This window comes from Sapajus apella, unplaced genomic scaffold, assembly GCF_009761245.1.
Source record: "Sapajus apella isolate SASKATOON/1434 unplaced genomic scaffold, GSC_monkey_1.0 scaffold2, whole genome shotgun sequence".
NCBI classification, from domain to species: domain Eukaryota; kingdom Metazoa; phylum Chordata; class Mammalia; order Primates; family Cebidae; genus Sapajus; species Sapajus apella.
This window is the reverse complement of record NW_022436942.1, coordinates 58,800,892-58,815,812: the sequence shown is the minus strand read 5'-3', so window position 1 is coordinate 58,815,812 and position 14,921 is coordinate 58,800,892. Positions and strand designations below refer to the sequence as shown.

The 14,921-nt window shown below is 42.7% G+C and overlaps 1 protein-coding gene across 1 annotated transcript in view; it reads right to left on the bottom strand.

Annotated features, from left to right (window-relative positions):
* Positions 1-13,431, bottom strand: part of SLC17A8 (solute carrier family 17 member 8) — a 56,689-nt gene extending 43,258 nt beyond the window's left edge. Inside the window, exon 1 of the mRNA XM_032298902.1 lies at positions 12,352-13,431. Within this exon, the coding sequence (XP_032154793.1) occupies positions 12,352-12,452 (101 nt within the window). The 5' untranslated portion in view covers positions 12,453-13,431. The remainder of the gene's footprint in view (positions 1-12,351) is intronic.
* Between the last annotated feature and the right edge of the window lie 1,490 nt (positions 13,432-14,921).

The following is a 14,921-nucleotide window of genomic DNA, read 5'->3' as shown; positions in this document are numbered from 1 at the left end:
AGATTTGAAATAGGATCTTATCAGCAAGGATTTCAGTACACCACATTCAAATGGATCTCACTAAAGTGCACCCAGCCAACTGCAGCCCAGTCAGTGCTCTCACAGTACCGGTATCTCTCATTTTTTAAATTAATATTTGCCTCTTCCAGTAGATTATAAATTCAGAAAATCAGGAACCAAAAATCTCTAGCACTCAGCCCAGCTTCACAGATTTTGAGGTATTAATCTATGATGTTTTTGTTTTCTCCTGGTAATTTGACCCTTTCTTATCCCGTGATTTAAGCAGAGAAACAGTGCGTCTTATCTCAGCAGGGGTCATTAGCTGAACAGGAGGAAAAAAAGATAGTCTCTATGGCTTTAAAAAGCCTAAGTTACAGATGACAAGCTGACAACCCAGTGGCCACATGGGGCCCATAGCCATGTTTTGTTTATATGGTATACTGTGTATGGGTTTTGCTTTTTTTTTTTAGAATTTATATTAATTTAATTGGCGGGGCGCAGTCGCTCATGCCTGTAACCCCAGCACTTTGGGAGGCCGAGGCCTGCAGATCACCTGAGGTCAAGGGTTCAAGACCAGCCTGGCCAACGTGGCAAAACTCTGTCCCTACTAAAAATACAGAATTAGCTGGGCATGGTGGTGCAGACCTATAATCCCAGCTACTCGGGAGGCTGAGGCAGAAAAATCACCTGAAGCTGGGAGGCAGAGCTTGTGGTAAACCAAGATGGCACCATTGTACTCCAGCCTGAGCAACAAGAGCAAAACGCCATCTCAAAAAAAAAAAAAAAAAAAATTAGATTAATTGACAGAGTTTAAAAACCAAGGCCCATCATAGTGGCTCACACCTGTAATCCTGGAACTTTGGAAGACCAAGGTAAGAGGAATGCTTGAGGCCAGGAGTTTGAGGCCAGTCTGGGCAACATAATGAAACCCCCATCTCTACTTTTAAAAATTGTATCACATAAATAAATAAATAAAAATCAGGAGATAGTGCAAAAAAGCAAAAACAAGCACATGTATAAAACCTTCGATTTCTTGTTTACTCTGAAAAATCTGAAGACCTGAAATTATCAAGCTGTCACTCTGTCATAGCTACCATTGGCTCTCAATTTACCACAGTCCCCACCACTCCCTATTGTCACTTCCACAGTGAGCTCAATTGCCATTTAACGTCATACTTGCACCATTGCACTTTCCTTGTAGTTTAATTCAAGATATAAGAAAAATATGTTTTGTACCCATGTCTCTATCAAAAGTTGAAAAATAAACTAGTAGCACACATATGTAATAGACAGCCATTATTTATAGTTGTCCAATATATTAATGACTTCTTGATATTTTGAATTTTACTGGACCAGCAAAAAAAAAAAAAAATCTACTTTTCCTAGGCTCTCTTGCAGCTACAGTGCAGGCACAAGAGGTGAACTCTGCTAAATCTGAAGCACTTGAATGACATTTAGATACGAGACAGAACAAGAAAAGGATACAGCATGCAGGCGAATGGCAATGCAGATGGTTTCAAATGCAACAGAGGCAACTGGCTCCTCTGTGACTGCTGTGGCAGAATTTCTGGAACAAGTCATGAGTATAATCAGCACTTAGAGGCAGGGAGTGGTGGCAGCTGGGTTTTATCCAAAACTGTCTAGTGGTATACATTCTTTGCTGCTTTTTTTTTTTTGGAGATACAGCATCCAGATCTGATCCTTCTAGGAAGTCTGAATGATTCCTAACATTCTTTCATTGGTGTTTTGGTTTTTATTTATTTATTTTTTGAGATAAACTCTTGCTCTGTCACCCAGGCTGGAGTGCAGTGGTGCGATTTCAGTTCACTACAACCTCCGCTTCCTGGTTCAAGCAATTCTCCTGCCTCAGCCTTCTGAGTAGCTGGGATTATAGGCATGCACCACCACACCTGCCTAATTTTTGTATTTTTAGTAGAGATGGGGTTTCACCACGTTGGCCAGACTGGTCTCAAACTCCTGACCTCAGGTGATCCTCCACCAGCCTCAGCCTCCCGAAGTGCTAGGATTGCAAGCATGAGCCACCAAGCCCAGCCATATTTTTTATTTATTTATTTTTTAAGATGAAATCTTGCTCTGTCGCCTAGGCTGGAGTGCAGTAGTGTAATCTTGGCTCACAGCAACCTCCGCCTCCTGGGTTCAAGCGATTGTCTTGCCTCAGCCTACTGAGTAGCTGGGATTACGGGTATGTGCCACTATGTCTGGCTAATTTTCATATTTTTTTAGTAGAGACAGGGTTACATCATATTGACCAGGCTTTTCTTGAACACCTGACCTCGGGTGATTTGCCCACCTCGGCCTCCCAAAGTGCTGGGATTACAGGGGTGAGCCACCACACCTGGCCCAATTGCTAACATTCTTTACTAAATTTCATTCTACTTTAGCTAGAGCGGATTCTGTTGATTGCAACTAAGAATTTTAAATGATACAACATATGTCTTGCAAAAGTGGAGACTATTTCTATGTGTTAATATGTAGTGTGTCTATGTCAAGATATATAATACAGTTGCTTTACTCTGTAGGTATTGAATCTATAGAGCTTATTAACCTTTAAGAAGCACTTAGAAAATTTGATTATTGTAAAAATATTTGGGAGAATTTGGAAAAAGAGAGAATATAAATTTTAGATGAAAAAATATACTTTTGAGCTATGAAAAGATACCAAGAGCAGGAGTCATAGAATCTGATGAATGTTTACATCAAGAAGCAGGAAAGTATGTCTGGGAATGGATCCTGAATGTACTAGACTTGGAGGGAGTAGGATAATAAAGTTGGATAAGGGATAGTTTGTCAGTATGGGAAGTGGATTCTGAGATGCTCAGAAGATGCTATCCTCTGCTGGCTGAGGCTCACAGTAGCAGGTGCTGTTTCAGAACCAGTGGCAATTAGGATTATTGGCAGCACTTAACCATCATACATATGGGCAGGAAATTCAGAATGACAGTTACAGAATCAGCCCATAGGAATCTCAGAGATGTCTCTTAGAACATGGTGCTCTGAGGAGCAAAAGAAATGGGCAGCCAGTAAGGGTATTGCTTCACATACATAAAACCAGGAAAGATCAAGAGCTGATGAATGGGCAGTAGGCTGAGGCTGGCCATCCCAATGGAAAGTCACACTCTCTTGCCCAGTTTAGAATCTAAAGACTGACAGAGAAGACTGAAGGTTCCATGACAAAGGAACCCACAGTACTACAGAAGGAAACGCAGTCATGATGCCCATAGTCCTTCCCTGAAGGAATCTAGCACCATTAATTTGTGTAAACATACACTGAAGAAAGAAAAATACCTCGATATTTTGGGGCAAGTTGATGTTGATACTCAGGGATTTATAGCATTATCCTGCCTCTGTTAGAGTGGGGTTCATGTAAGTGGAGTCCTGGCCCAGGTTCGTCTCATAGTGAGTTCATGTCCATGGATGAACTCACTATGTCAAATTATACATGTCATTTGCCCATGTATAATTCCCACATGTGTAATTGGAAGAGAGACACCTAGCATTTGGAAAAACCCTTTCAGTGGTTCCTCGACTTGTAGTATAAAAACTGTTGTAAGAGAAAAAAGTCAAATGAATGTCCTTAAAACTGGCATCCCTAGGTAAGAAGATAAATCAGAAACAGTATCACATTATGCAGAATGACAGAGATTATTGTACCTTCAGAGATTTAAAGGATGCAGGGGTGGTACACCTCATTAGATCCCAGTGTAATTCACCAGCCTAACCACCTGCAAAAAAAAAAAGGGGGAGGGGGATCACGGTGGATGACAGGGAACTACCACACTCTTAGGCACATAGCTTGCCTATCTTGATCTGGTGCATTCTTTCCATATCCATTAGAAAGGAGGCTAAGAAGTTCACAATGACATGAGATGAACAACAGTAGACATCCATGGATTGTTCTCTCTCATAATATATCCAGAGGGAACTTCTGGACCTGCTGCAGAACATCACATTGATTTATTATGACCAATAGATGACAACATGTTGTTGAGACCTCAGGAGCAAGAATTGACAAGTACTCTGGATGCCTCAGTAAAACATGTGTGCTCCACTGGGTGGGAAATAATTACTACAAAGACCACAGGTCCATCACATGGGCAAAGTTCACAGGGGTCGAGTGTTTGAGACCTTCCAGAACATTCCCTCCAAAGTGAAGGAAAGGTTATTGTGCTTTGAACTTCCAACCACCAAGGAAGAAGCACAATGGTTGGCAGTCCTCTGGGTTTTTGAGGCAATGTATCCAACACTTGGGAATACTGTTCTAACCCACTTATTCCGTGACATAAAAGACTACTAGTTTTTAATGAGATCCAACAATAAGAAAGAGTTCTGTAGCAAGTCCAGGCTGCAGTAAGAGTGATATTGGCACTAGGGCTGTGTTATCCAGCATGCCCTTGGTACTAAAGACACCTGAATAGAAAAGACACTATATGAGGTTTCCGGCAAAACTCAATAGGAGAAATATAGCATAGAGCCTTAGGATTCTGGGACAAGGCCATGCCATCTCTAGTAGAGAAATATAAAACAGACAAAAAATAACTCATGGCATGTTACTGAGTCCTGGTGGAGTCACAGCTTCTGACCATGGAATATCAAGAGACCATGAAGCTAAAACTACCCATCATGAGCTAGGTACTATCAGACCTGTGAAGTCCAACTGTCTGTCCTAAGATGGAAGTGGTCTATCTGGAATCTAACACCAGCAGGGCCACATGGCACAAGTAAGCCCATGTCAGAGGGGCCATGTTTCCATGCGACCTATATCTGCTATACCAATGGCTGTGAGCTCACACTTGTGGACAAATTACAGGAGGAAGAAAACTCAGTTCGGTCCAAAACTGGTCAATTTGGTATGTTAGAGCATGTTACAAATGGACTGCCTGCTGCGCTCCAGCCCACCCAGGGATGGCCCTGAAGGACAGTGAGGGCAAAAGTCTCCCAATAGGCAGAGTTTTGAGCGGTCTCCTGGCCACCCATTCTGTATGAAAAGAGAAACATTCAAAGGTAAGGATATACATGGACTCATAGGCAGTGGTGAGTGACTTCACTGGAGGTCAGAGGCCAGATAAAGCAATATTGGAGAACTGGGAAGAAGATCTGGGGAAGAGATATGAATGAGTCTATAAATGGATGCCTAGTATGAGCTCTCCTGATTGCACATTATCACAAGCCATTTGGAAGAGGCACAAAACAGACGATAGGCAGTTAATGTCAGTCAGCTTCCATCCTCAGTCACCCAGTGCTAGAGCAGTGCACTTGTGAACAGAGTAACCATGGCAGCAGGGATGGAGGCTATGTTGGGGCTCCCACTCACCAGGACTGAGCTAGCTCCTGCTGCTGTCAGCAACAAAACCAATGCTGAGCCCATGAGATGGCACAGTTCCTGAGGGGACAAACCAGTCTCTTGGTTACAAGTTGTTTATAACAGACCCCTTCCATCCTGGAAAGAGTAGCAATTCATCCTGACTGGGGTTGACATATTCTATGTATGAGTTTGCCTATTCAAACTACAAGTCTCAGCCAGCATCTGTATCTGAGGATTCAGTGTCTGATTTCTCAACATGGGACCTCACATCACATTTTCTCAGGTCAAGGCACCCAATTTATGGCAAAGATAGCATAGCAGTGGGCAGATGAAAACGGGACCCACAAGCCCCACAATATATCACACCATCCAGAAGCTGACAGCCTGCTAGGGCTGAAGAAGCTTTTTTTTTTCTTTTTTTTCTTTTTTTTTTTTTGAGATGGAGTCTTCCTCTGTTGCCCACGCTGGAGTGCAGTGGCTTGATCTTGGCTCACTGCAGCCTCTGCCTTCTGGGTTCAAGCAAGCAGTTCTCCTGCCTCACCCTGAATAGCTGAGATTACAGGTGCCCGCCACCATGCCTGACTAATTTTTGTATTTTTGGTGGAGATGGGATTTCCCTATGTTGGCCAGGCTAGTCTCAAACTCTTGAACTCATATGATCCACCTCCTTTGGCTTCCCAGAGTGCTGGGATTACACGTTTGAGCCACGGTGCCCACCCTCTGAAGGAGCTTCTTAAAGATGCAGCTGTGGCATAATCTTGGAGATGAAGTTCTGGGAAGGTAAGGTGCTATACTTCAGGATGCACATAAACCAACAGTTATGTGCCTGTAATCCCAGCACTTTGGGACGCTGAGGTGGGTGGATCACTTGAGGTCAAGTGTTTGAGCCTAGCCAACATGGTGAAACCCCATCTTTACTAAAAATACAAAATTAGCCGGGTGTGGTGGTGGGTGCCTGTAATCCCAGCTACTTGCGAGGCTGAGGCAGTATTGCTTCAACCCGGGAGGCAGAGGTTGCAGTGAGCTGAGATCAAGCCACTGCACTCCAGCCTGGGCAAAAGAGCAAGATTCCATTTTAAACAAATAAACAAAAAATCCAAGTTATGACATGGTGCTGTGTGCCCAAAGGACAGAATACACAGGTCAAAGAAACAAGGGGTGAGAGAAGGAGTGGTCCCATTTGCCATCATTCCCACTAACCCACCTGAGGAATATCTTATCTCTTCAACTTAGGCTCTGAGGGTCTAGAAATCCTGATTCACAAGGAAGAGTTTTTCCATTTAGGAACACAATGGAGATCCCAGTCAACATATGGTTAGGACTGCTGCTCAGTCACTTTGGGGTCCTCATGCCAAGATCAGAAGACATAGCAAGATGTCACTACAGTGGTAAAGGTCATGGATCCTGATCTTCAGGAGGAACCAGAACTGTCACTTCATCATGGGAGCAGGAAGACATATGTTTGGCACCCAGATGATCCGCTGGAACATCTCCTGATACCGCCTTGGCTAGTTTTTAACTGTCAGTGGGCAAATGCAGCAACCATGACCGATTCTAGATTCTAGTCTAGAGGTTATGTTAACCAAAGATTTAGACCTCTCAGGGATGAAGATCTGGGCAACCCATTAGGCAAGCCAACAGAAGTGAGGGGAATCAGAAAGGGGTGAAGAGGAGGGACCAGTCATCACAGTGGGCACTGGATTCTGTCTTAATAACTCTTCTATGGAAGGTTCCTTGGGAATTGCAACCATAGAGTCTTGGAGAAGCTGATCTTGGATGGAGTGGATTTCCTGTGAGAAGCAAGGTGATCTGAGTGGTACAGTGGGTGGGTTGTCATAGAAAACATAGCGCACTCCCCAGTTCCCCTTATTGGGCAAGCACACCTCTACTTTCAGAGCTGCTAGCAGGTGACAGTTGCTGTGTTTTCCCATTTGCAGCTAAAACTAGGCAGGGTGCAGTGGTTTGTGCCTGTAATTCTAGCACTTTGGGAAGCCAAAGTAGGAGGATCATCTGAGCTCAAGACCAGCCTAATTAACATGGCAAGACCCCCATCTCTATTATTTTAAAAATTAAAATAAAACAAAAAAGCTAGCCAAGTATCAGGAGATGTCTGAGTGGATCACCTAGATGCCAAACACATTTCTTCCTGCTATCATGATGAGGCATCATGTTCTCGAACTCCTAGCTCAGGCAATCCATTCCGGTTCACCTTGCTACTATGGTGACTCCTTGCCTGGGATTCTAGTCCTGGCACGAGGGACCCTGGAGAACTTCCTCAGTGGCCTCCAAATAAACCCCTCACCTCAGTGGGGCAGCCCACAGCCAATGACTGACTGAGGCAGCGATTAAAAAAAAAAAAAAGGCTGCCTCACTTGTCCCAAAGGAAGGACTTAGCACATCGCCTGTGCTCCAGAGCCTTCCCCTGTGAAAGATCCTGAGAGGTCTAAATCTTTGTGAGCAAGCATCCTTACTTGGCTCTCCTCTCCTCTCCTCTCCCCTCCCCTCCCCTCCCGTCTCCTCCCCTCCCCTCTTCCTCCCTCCCTCTTTCTTTCTTGCTTTCCTGCTTTCTTTCTTTTTTTGACCAAGTCTCCCTCTGTTGTCCAGGCAGGAGTACAGTGGTACTATCTTGGCTCACTGCAACCTCTGCCTCCTGGGCTCAAGCAATTCTTTTGCCTCAGCCTCCCAAGTAGCTAGGACTATAGGTGCACACTGCCATACCAGGCTAATTTTTTATCTTTTAGTAGAGACGGGGTTTCACCATGTTGCCCAGGCTGTTCTCAAACTCCTGAGCTCAGGCAATTCGCCCACCTTGGCCTCTCAAAGTGCTAGGATTACAGATGTAAGCCACTGCACCCAGCCTCTCCTTTCCTTTCTTGTTTTTCAGTTTTTTCAGGAAGAGCTCTCTTAATAAATCACATTCTAAGCTCATCCAAATCCCTGTCTCAGGCTGTGCTTTTCAGGTAACCTACCTAAGACAGAGATGCAGTAAAGCAGGAAAGAGGGACAGAGAAGAGGGCAGGAGGAGGAGGGCAGGTGAGCCTTATGTTTAAATGGGATGGTCAGGAAAGTGGGAATCCTTGAGCAGAGACTTGAAGAAAGTGAGAGAATGAGCCATCAGGCTATTTGGGTGGAAAGCATTTAAGCAAAAGAAACAGATAGGGCAAAAACTGGGACAGGAGTGGATCTGAGGAGTTCTAGTAAGAGCCAGGGGGCCCATGAATCCAGAGTAGAGTGAGGCAGGAAAATGTCACAGATGAAGTCAGAGAGTCTTCTCAAAGTCCTAGAAGGCCATTGAAAGGGCACTGGCTTTAACTCTGAATGAGGCAGCTTTGAGCAGTGGGGCGATGTGATCTGAGCTGGTTTCCTAGAGTCACCCCATTGCAGCCAAGTTGCCTAAGGTCATGCAGGTAGGGAAGTAAAGGACGCTGCAGCAACTGGAACTCAGGATTGCCTGATCTCAGAGAAGCTTTAACACACTCGACTGTTGATGGAGCAGGAAGTGCACATCTGGCACATATGTTTAATACACAACTCCTGAATGCTGAGGACAGACACGATGCAGGGACTAGTTTCATTTAAAGGGAAGACAGACATACTTATAAGGAGGCCAGACTCCCCTTAAGCATTCCTTGGGGAAAGCCTTCAATACTGATACAATTGATTAGGAGAACAGTCCATACTTGCCAGCAGGTCCAGAAGTTTCTGGCTACATTGCAGTCCAAGTACCTCCCTAAACCTAAATAAGTGGTGTAATTTCAAGACAGTGAGTGGGAAGAGGAAAAACACTTGATTAGAGAGGTAACAATGTAATGATTAAGAATGATGGGTGTAGAACAACAGATTTGAAACCCAGCTCTGCCATTCACAAACTGTGTGACCTTGGGCAAGCTACTTAACCTCTCTGTGCCTCAGTTTTCTCACCTGTAAAATTGTTGCTAGATACTATGGCTTATGCCTATAATCCTAGCATTTTGGGAGGCCAGGAAGGCAGGGTAGCTTGAGGCCAGGAGTTTGAGGCTGCAGTAAGCTATGATCGCATCACTGCACTCCAGCCTAGGCAACAGAGTGAGACCCTATCTCAAAACAAAAGAAAATTGTAATTATACTAGTCCCCTCTGCATAGGGTTTTTAATAGAATTAAATGAGTTTATAGTGTCTGAAACATACTGTTTTGTTACTATTATGTTTTTTAGACATGAACAATTAAAGGACACATAAATGGTCATTTAAATCAAACAAATCTGCCTGTCAGTTTCTGGACATTAATTTCCAAGTTTAATGGTTTCCATGTAATCTATATAATACAACAGTAAACTATAAATGAGTGCATCTTCTTTCTTCCTACACTTCTAAAATATTATTTTACCTTTAGCTGAATAATTGCTCAGCTGCTTCTTATCAATGACTGTTTTCCAGGAAGGCTAATCATGCCTGACTGTAATCAACTCTGTGTGGGAACTCTCAAATGCTTCCCTGTGCGATTGCCACTCCCCTGACAGTGAGGAACACTGTGATTAAAAAGCATCTCAAGAATTCCATTTAGATGATGACCTCAGTCTCAAACATTATTAGACAGCTATGATTTACATTGCCTTCTAAGTTAGAATGTAGAGGCTTACAACTTCCAAATACTCCTACAAAACAGAAAACAGTTCTTTGTGATTTTTTTACATGGGATTCTGTCAACTGGTTTTACATGAAAATCAGTGAAGTGAGCGGGAAATGGCCAGTATATGCCAGGCTCTGGGTAGGGTCCTTTACACATAATTACCTTATACACCTGTGGTTAATGCCAACATGTGGCAGAGCTGGTCTTGATAATTCTGGAGCTCTGCTCAAAGACCACTAGAACTGAGGGTCAACTTGGATCACTGCTCAAGCAATGTCTGTTTTTGCTTCTGCCAATAATTTCTCTCTATAGATCACTGAAAAAAGGGATTTGACCTTGGCTTTATTTTTGCTAAAGCCATTCTACAATTAGGACAACCATGACAATATCTAGCATTTGTTTTGTGCATTTTCTATCTCCAGCACTGTGCTAGCTGTTTTTCTATTGTTCTGTGGAAACTGTTCAAACAGTCCTAGACACATAGCCCAATTTCTAGTTGAGGTCACACAATTTGGAAAATCACTAATTTTGTTATATCCCTAAGCAAACCAATTTGGTAAACAAAAAGATCTGCATGTGGTTCCTCCAATCAAACATAGCAAAACAGGTTCTTCAATCAGTCTCCTATTGAAAAAAGGAATTAAATTTTTTAAAAAAGCAATTAAACTTAAGTTTGAAAAGAAAATTCATATGTATTTTCTTATATCAAATATTTTATAAACTAAGGCAGAGTTTGCTGAGTATAATGGTGACTATGGCCCAAAGTCATGGGTTTTTGGTTCTTTTTTTAAATTTTCATTTTTTGAGACAGTCTCACTTTGTTTCCCTGGCTGAAGTACAGAGGTGCGATCTTGGCTCACTGCAAACTCTGGGCTCAAGCAATACTCCCACTTCTTGGGAAGCTGAGATGACAGGCATGCGCCATCATGCTGGCTAAATTTTTATATTTTTATAGAGGCAGGGTCTCTCTATGTTCCCTGAGCTAGTCTCGAACTTCTGGCCTCAAGTGATCCTCCCACCTCTGTCTCCCAAAGTGCTGGGATTATAGGCGTGAGCCACTGCGCCTGGCCTGTGATTTTTATTCTTGACTTTGCCAGATTCCTTTGTCATCACTTGAATAAGCCAGTTAAGCTATTGTGCTTATTATGCAAAAAATCTTTTTGCATTTCTAATCAAATGAATGCCATCACAATAAGATGTTTCCTGGGGAGTGCTCAGCAGAAGGATAAAACTCCCATGAAAAAATGTTAATTGTAATTTTTTTTTCTATATTTGGCTGGTTTATGCTGCTGTCACTGAGCTAGGTTTTCATCTAGACATGCTAATGGTCTGATTGAAGCCTTCTTGTTTTTAATTACTAAAATAATGTGTCCAACTCCTTTTTCTTATTAGGAAAGTTTATTAACAGTGATACAAGGGAAAATTTAAAACTGACAGGAGCATGTGTTTTAAAACACAAGAAATGGGATGAATCTCAGATTGCCTGGAAATAGTCCTTTAAATGAAAAACTTTTGAAATTTAAGAGATAACAGAAAAGTTAAAAGGACACACCAGATGGCATTTTCACTCACCAAGATTAGAAATAATCATTCAACACATAAAGAGCTTATCAAAGGTATGTTTCACATTTATTTATATCAGAGAGATAAAGCAGTCATTTTACCTTGCACATAAGGACAACTTATGAAATCATCTATATAACTTGAGAAGGCATTTACTATGTCTATAAAAATTCATAAATTAAAATGTCACATTAATTCATTCATTTATGGCAAACTCTCTTTTCACTAATATATTTTACCTTAAAAAATATTTACTTTTTGGTTTGGACTAAAATTACATTCAATTCAATGATAGTACTTAACATTTTCCCACTGCAATTATGTGAGATTTTCTGCTTTAAAGAAATTTTTTCAGTTACCTCCTTCAAACTATTGTGTGACTATGCTTCTCTTTGCAATCTATACAATCAGGAACCACTTTATATATTTTATTAAATAGGCTAAAAATTTGAAAAAATTTAATTTTCATTTAGAGTGGAAAGATTCAGTGAAAAACTCATAAAAAATATTTAAGGCATAACTATATGTCATTACTAATTAATTAACATGAAATATTATCTCCCTAAATATTTTCTAATTCAATGCCAAACATACCATATGCAATATCACCATCTCTAGAAAGTGCTAATCCAGCTATATAAATAGAATATTTGTCTTAACACTTTCCTAATACAACCCGATACTTTTGATGCATCTGTTTTTCCTCTAGGCATAGACTACTGAAGCTAGAAGGGGCTCCAGAAGGATCTAATCTGACTCACCCCCTCCTCATTAAAGTGTAGTTTTAAAAACCTGATACCAAGTCTCTCACATATAGGAGGCCACTCAGAAAGGAACTAAAGTTCGCAAACTTTACCTTTGTAAAATTCCCAGAGAATCTCCGACGGCGTTCTTCACTCCTTCCTTCCCGGGTTTCAGAATTTTTTCTTTGAAGGTATCAAATGCTTTAAAAGGCATTTTGAATGAGGGGCACCTCTGAGCCGTTAACAGTCAGTCTCAAAAACTGTTATCCTTTCTCATTTCCAGTGTGGGGAGCACCTTGTTTCCCTTGGCGAACACCTGGAAGTCAGTTCTCATGGAGGGAACCACTCAAAATCAAAAAGGAGATGAAACCCAGCCCAGATCTTCCAAGATGAGACAACTCCCTCCTCTCTCTGCCCCACCCCTCCAAAAAGGCAGCCAAGGGGTGTCTGGCTGGGAATTCAGCCCCTTGCAAAAGCCACACACTCTGCAGCAGCCACTCTCAGACTGAGCGCAGCCTCCCTCCCTAGGCTGCAGCTGGGGACGCTAGCGTGAGCTCCGGACCACCAGAAGTCCTGAGACCAGCAGCAGCATCCGTGGCCTAGCGCCAGTCCCTCCAGCCAGCCGCGTCCCCCTCCTGCCCCACCCCAGCTCGCCTGCGGCTCTCACCAATTGAGCCTTTCCAAGGTGATGCTATAGTAACCGGCACAATACCTGCCCCTCAGCCGCCTGGGCTTATGAATGGGCTCTCAGCCAGCGCAGGCACCCAGAGAGAAGTTTATGAAACATTTACAGTCCTCTGCTTTTCTGAGGTCTGGCCCTGCAGACAGGCTCGCAGCCACCACTCCATGCTTTGTATTCCCCTCGTGAGAGCCGTGAAGCCATTTTTCAGCCAGCCAGTAGCATGGATGTGGTCCTGGAAGGAACCTGCATTTGAGTTGCCCAAATGAAAAACCCAGGCCATAAACATCCAAGAGGACATTTTTTTGCTCCTAATCAACAGAACAGGCTCTCTCAAAGTATGATAGGTAGATGCCATTTGGGACCATTTAATTGAAGATCTCTGAGCTGGAAGATACTTAGAAACTGCACTTCTCATTGCCCTCAGGAGAAATAAAATTCTTTTTGTTTTTTCCCCTTTTCTCCCTCTAGATGGACTACTTTTACTATTTTTTTTTTTTTTTTTTTACTTTAAGTTCCAGGATACATGTGCAGAATGTGCAGGTTGTCACATAGGCATACATGTGCCATGGTAGTTTGCTGCACCTATCAACCTGTCATCTAGGTTTTAAGCCCCACATGCATTAGGTATTTGTCCTAATGCTCTCCCTCCACACTCCAACAGGCCCCAGTGTGTGATGTTCCCTGCCTGCATCCATGTGTTCTAATAATTCTGCTATAAAACACATGCACACATATTTATTGTAGTACTATTTACAATAAAATTCTTTATCATGGCACCCAAGGCCTTTCCCTGGGACCCCAAGTCTTTCTTCTTGTCACTCTGCTTTCCACATCCTCGTATCACTGAACTCAGCAAGCTCCCTATTGCCTCTAGGCTTTTCTCAAGATATACCCTCTGCCTGGGTAACTTCTAAGGGGTCTCAAATCAAACTAAGACATCATAACCTCTAGAAAACTGCATGGGCAAGGTGAGGTGTGCCTCCTCTGTGCCTCCAAATCACCTGTCCTCTGCCCCAGCAGGACCTGGCAAGGAGTGGGCATAACCTAAACACTTGTTGAACTGGGGCTGAAACATTGCACATTGTGGCCACATTTATGGGCAGCAGGATGACACCTCTGCAAATGCTGCTGGGGTGGAAAAATACTCTTCATCTTTGAGGCTCCTGTGTTCCAATCCCCAGTCTGCATGCAACTGACAAATCATAGGCTGTAGGCTCTCAGGGTCCCCGGGAGTCAATTCCACAAGACCAGTCAATATCCTCTGCAAGCCACTGTCCAAATTCTCTAAGATTTGAATTAAGTTCAACTAAGTCTGTGCTGGATCCTTGGTAGGCTAACTATTGCTAATATCTATTGAGCTCTTTCTAGGATCTCAGCTCTGTGTTAAGTAAGTACTCTTTAAGTATCACCACAACCTTCCCAGCATGGCTTTGTAGCAAATAACTTCTTATTTTCCCCAATTTTACTGGCAGGAAACTGAGGCAAAGAGAGGTTGAACTTGCCTGAGATCATACAGCAGCAGACCCAGGTTCCAAATCCAAATAGCCTGGCTGCAACCATTTCTCATTCTCTCTCTCTCTGTCTGTCTCTCTCTCTTTCTCTCTCTTTCCCCCCTCTTTCTCTCTCTCCCCCCTTTCTCTCTCTCCCCCCCCACCTTCCTTTCTACCTCTCTCTCCCCACACATTTACTGAGATGTATTTTGCATTTCAAATAATTCGCTCACTTCAAGTGGACAATTCAGATTCTTATAAATTTATCAAGTTGTATAACCGGAAGTTTTAGAATATTTCCACCCCAATTAGACCCTTCATTTTCACTGTTAATCCTCATCTCTCATACCATATCCTGCAACCACTAATCTACTTTCTACCTCTAAAGATTTGTCTTTTCTGGACATTTCACATAAATGGAATCATACAATCTATGGTTGCTTGTGTCTGGCTTCTTCCACTCACTATAATGATTCTGAGGTCTATCCAGTCACAGCATGTATCAGTAGTT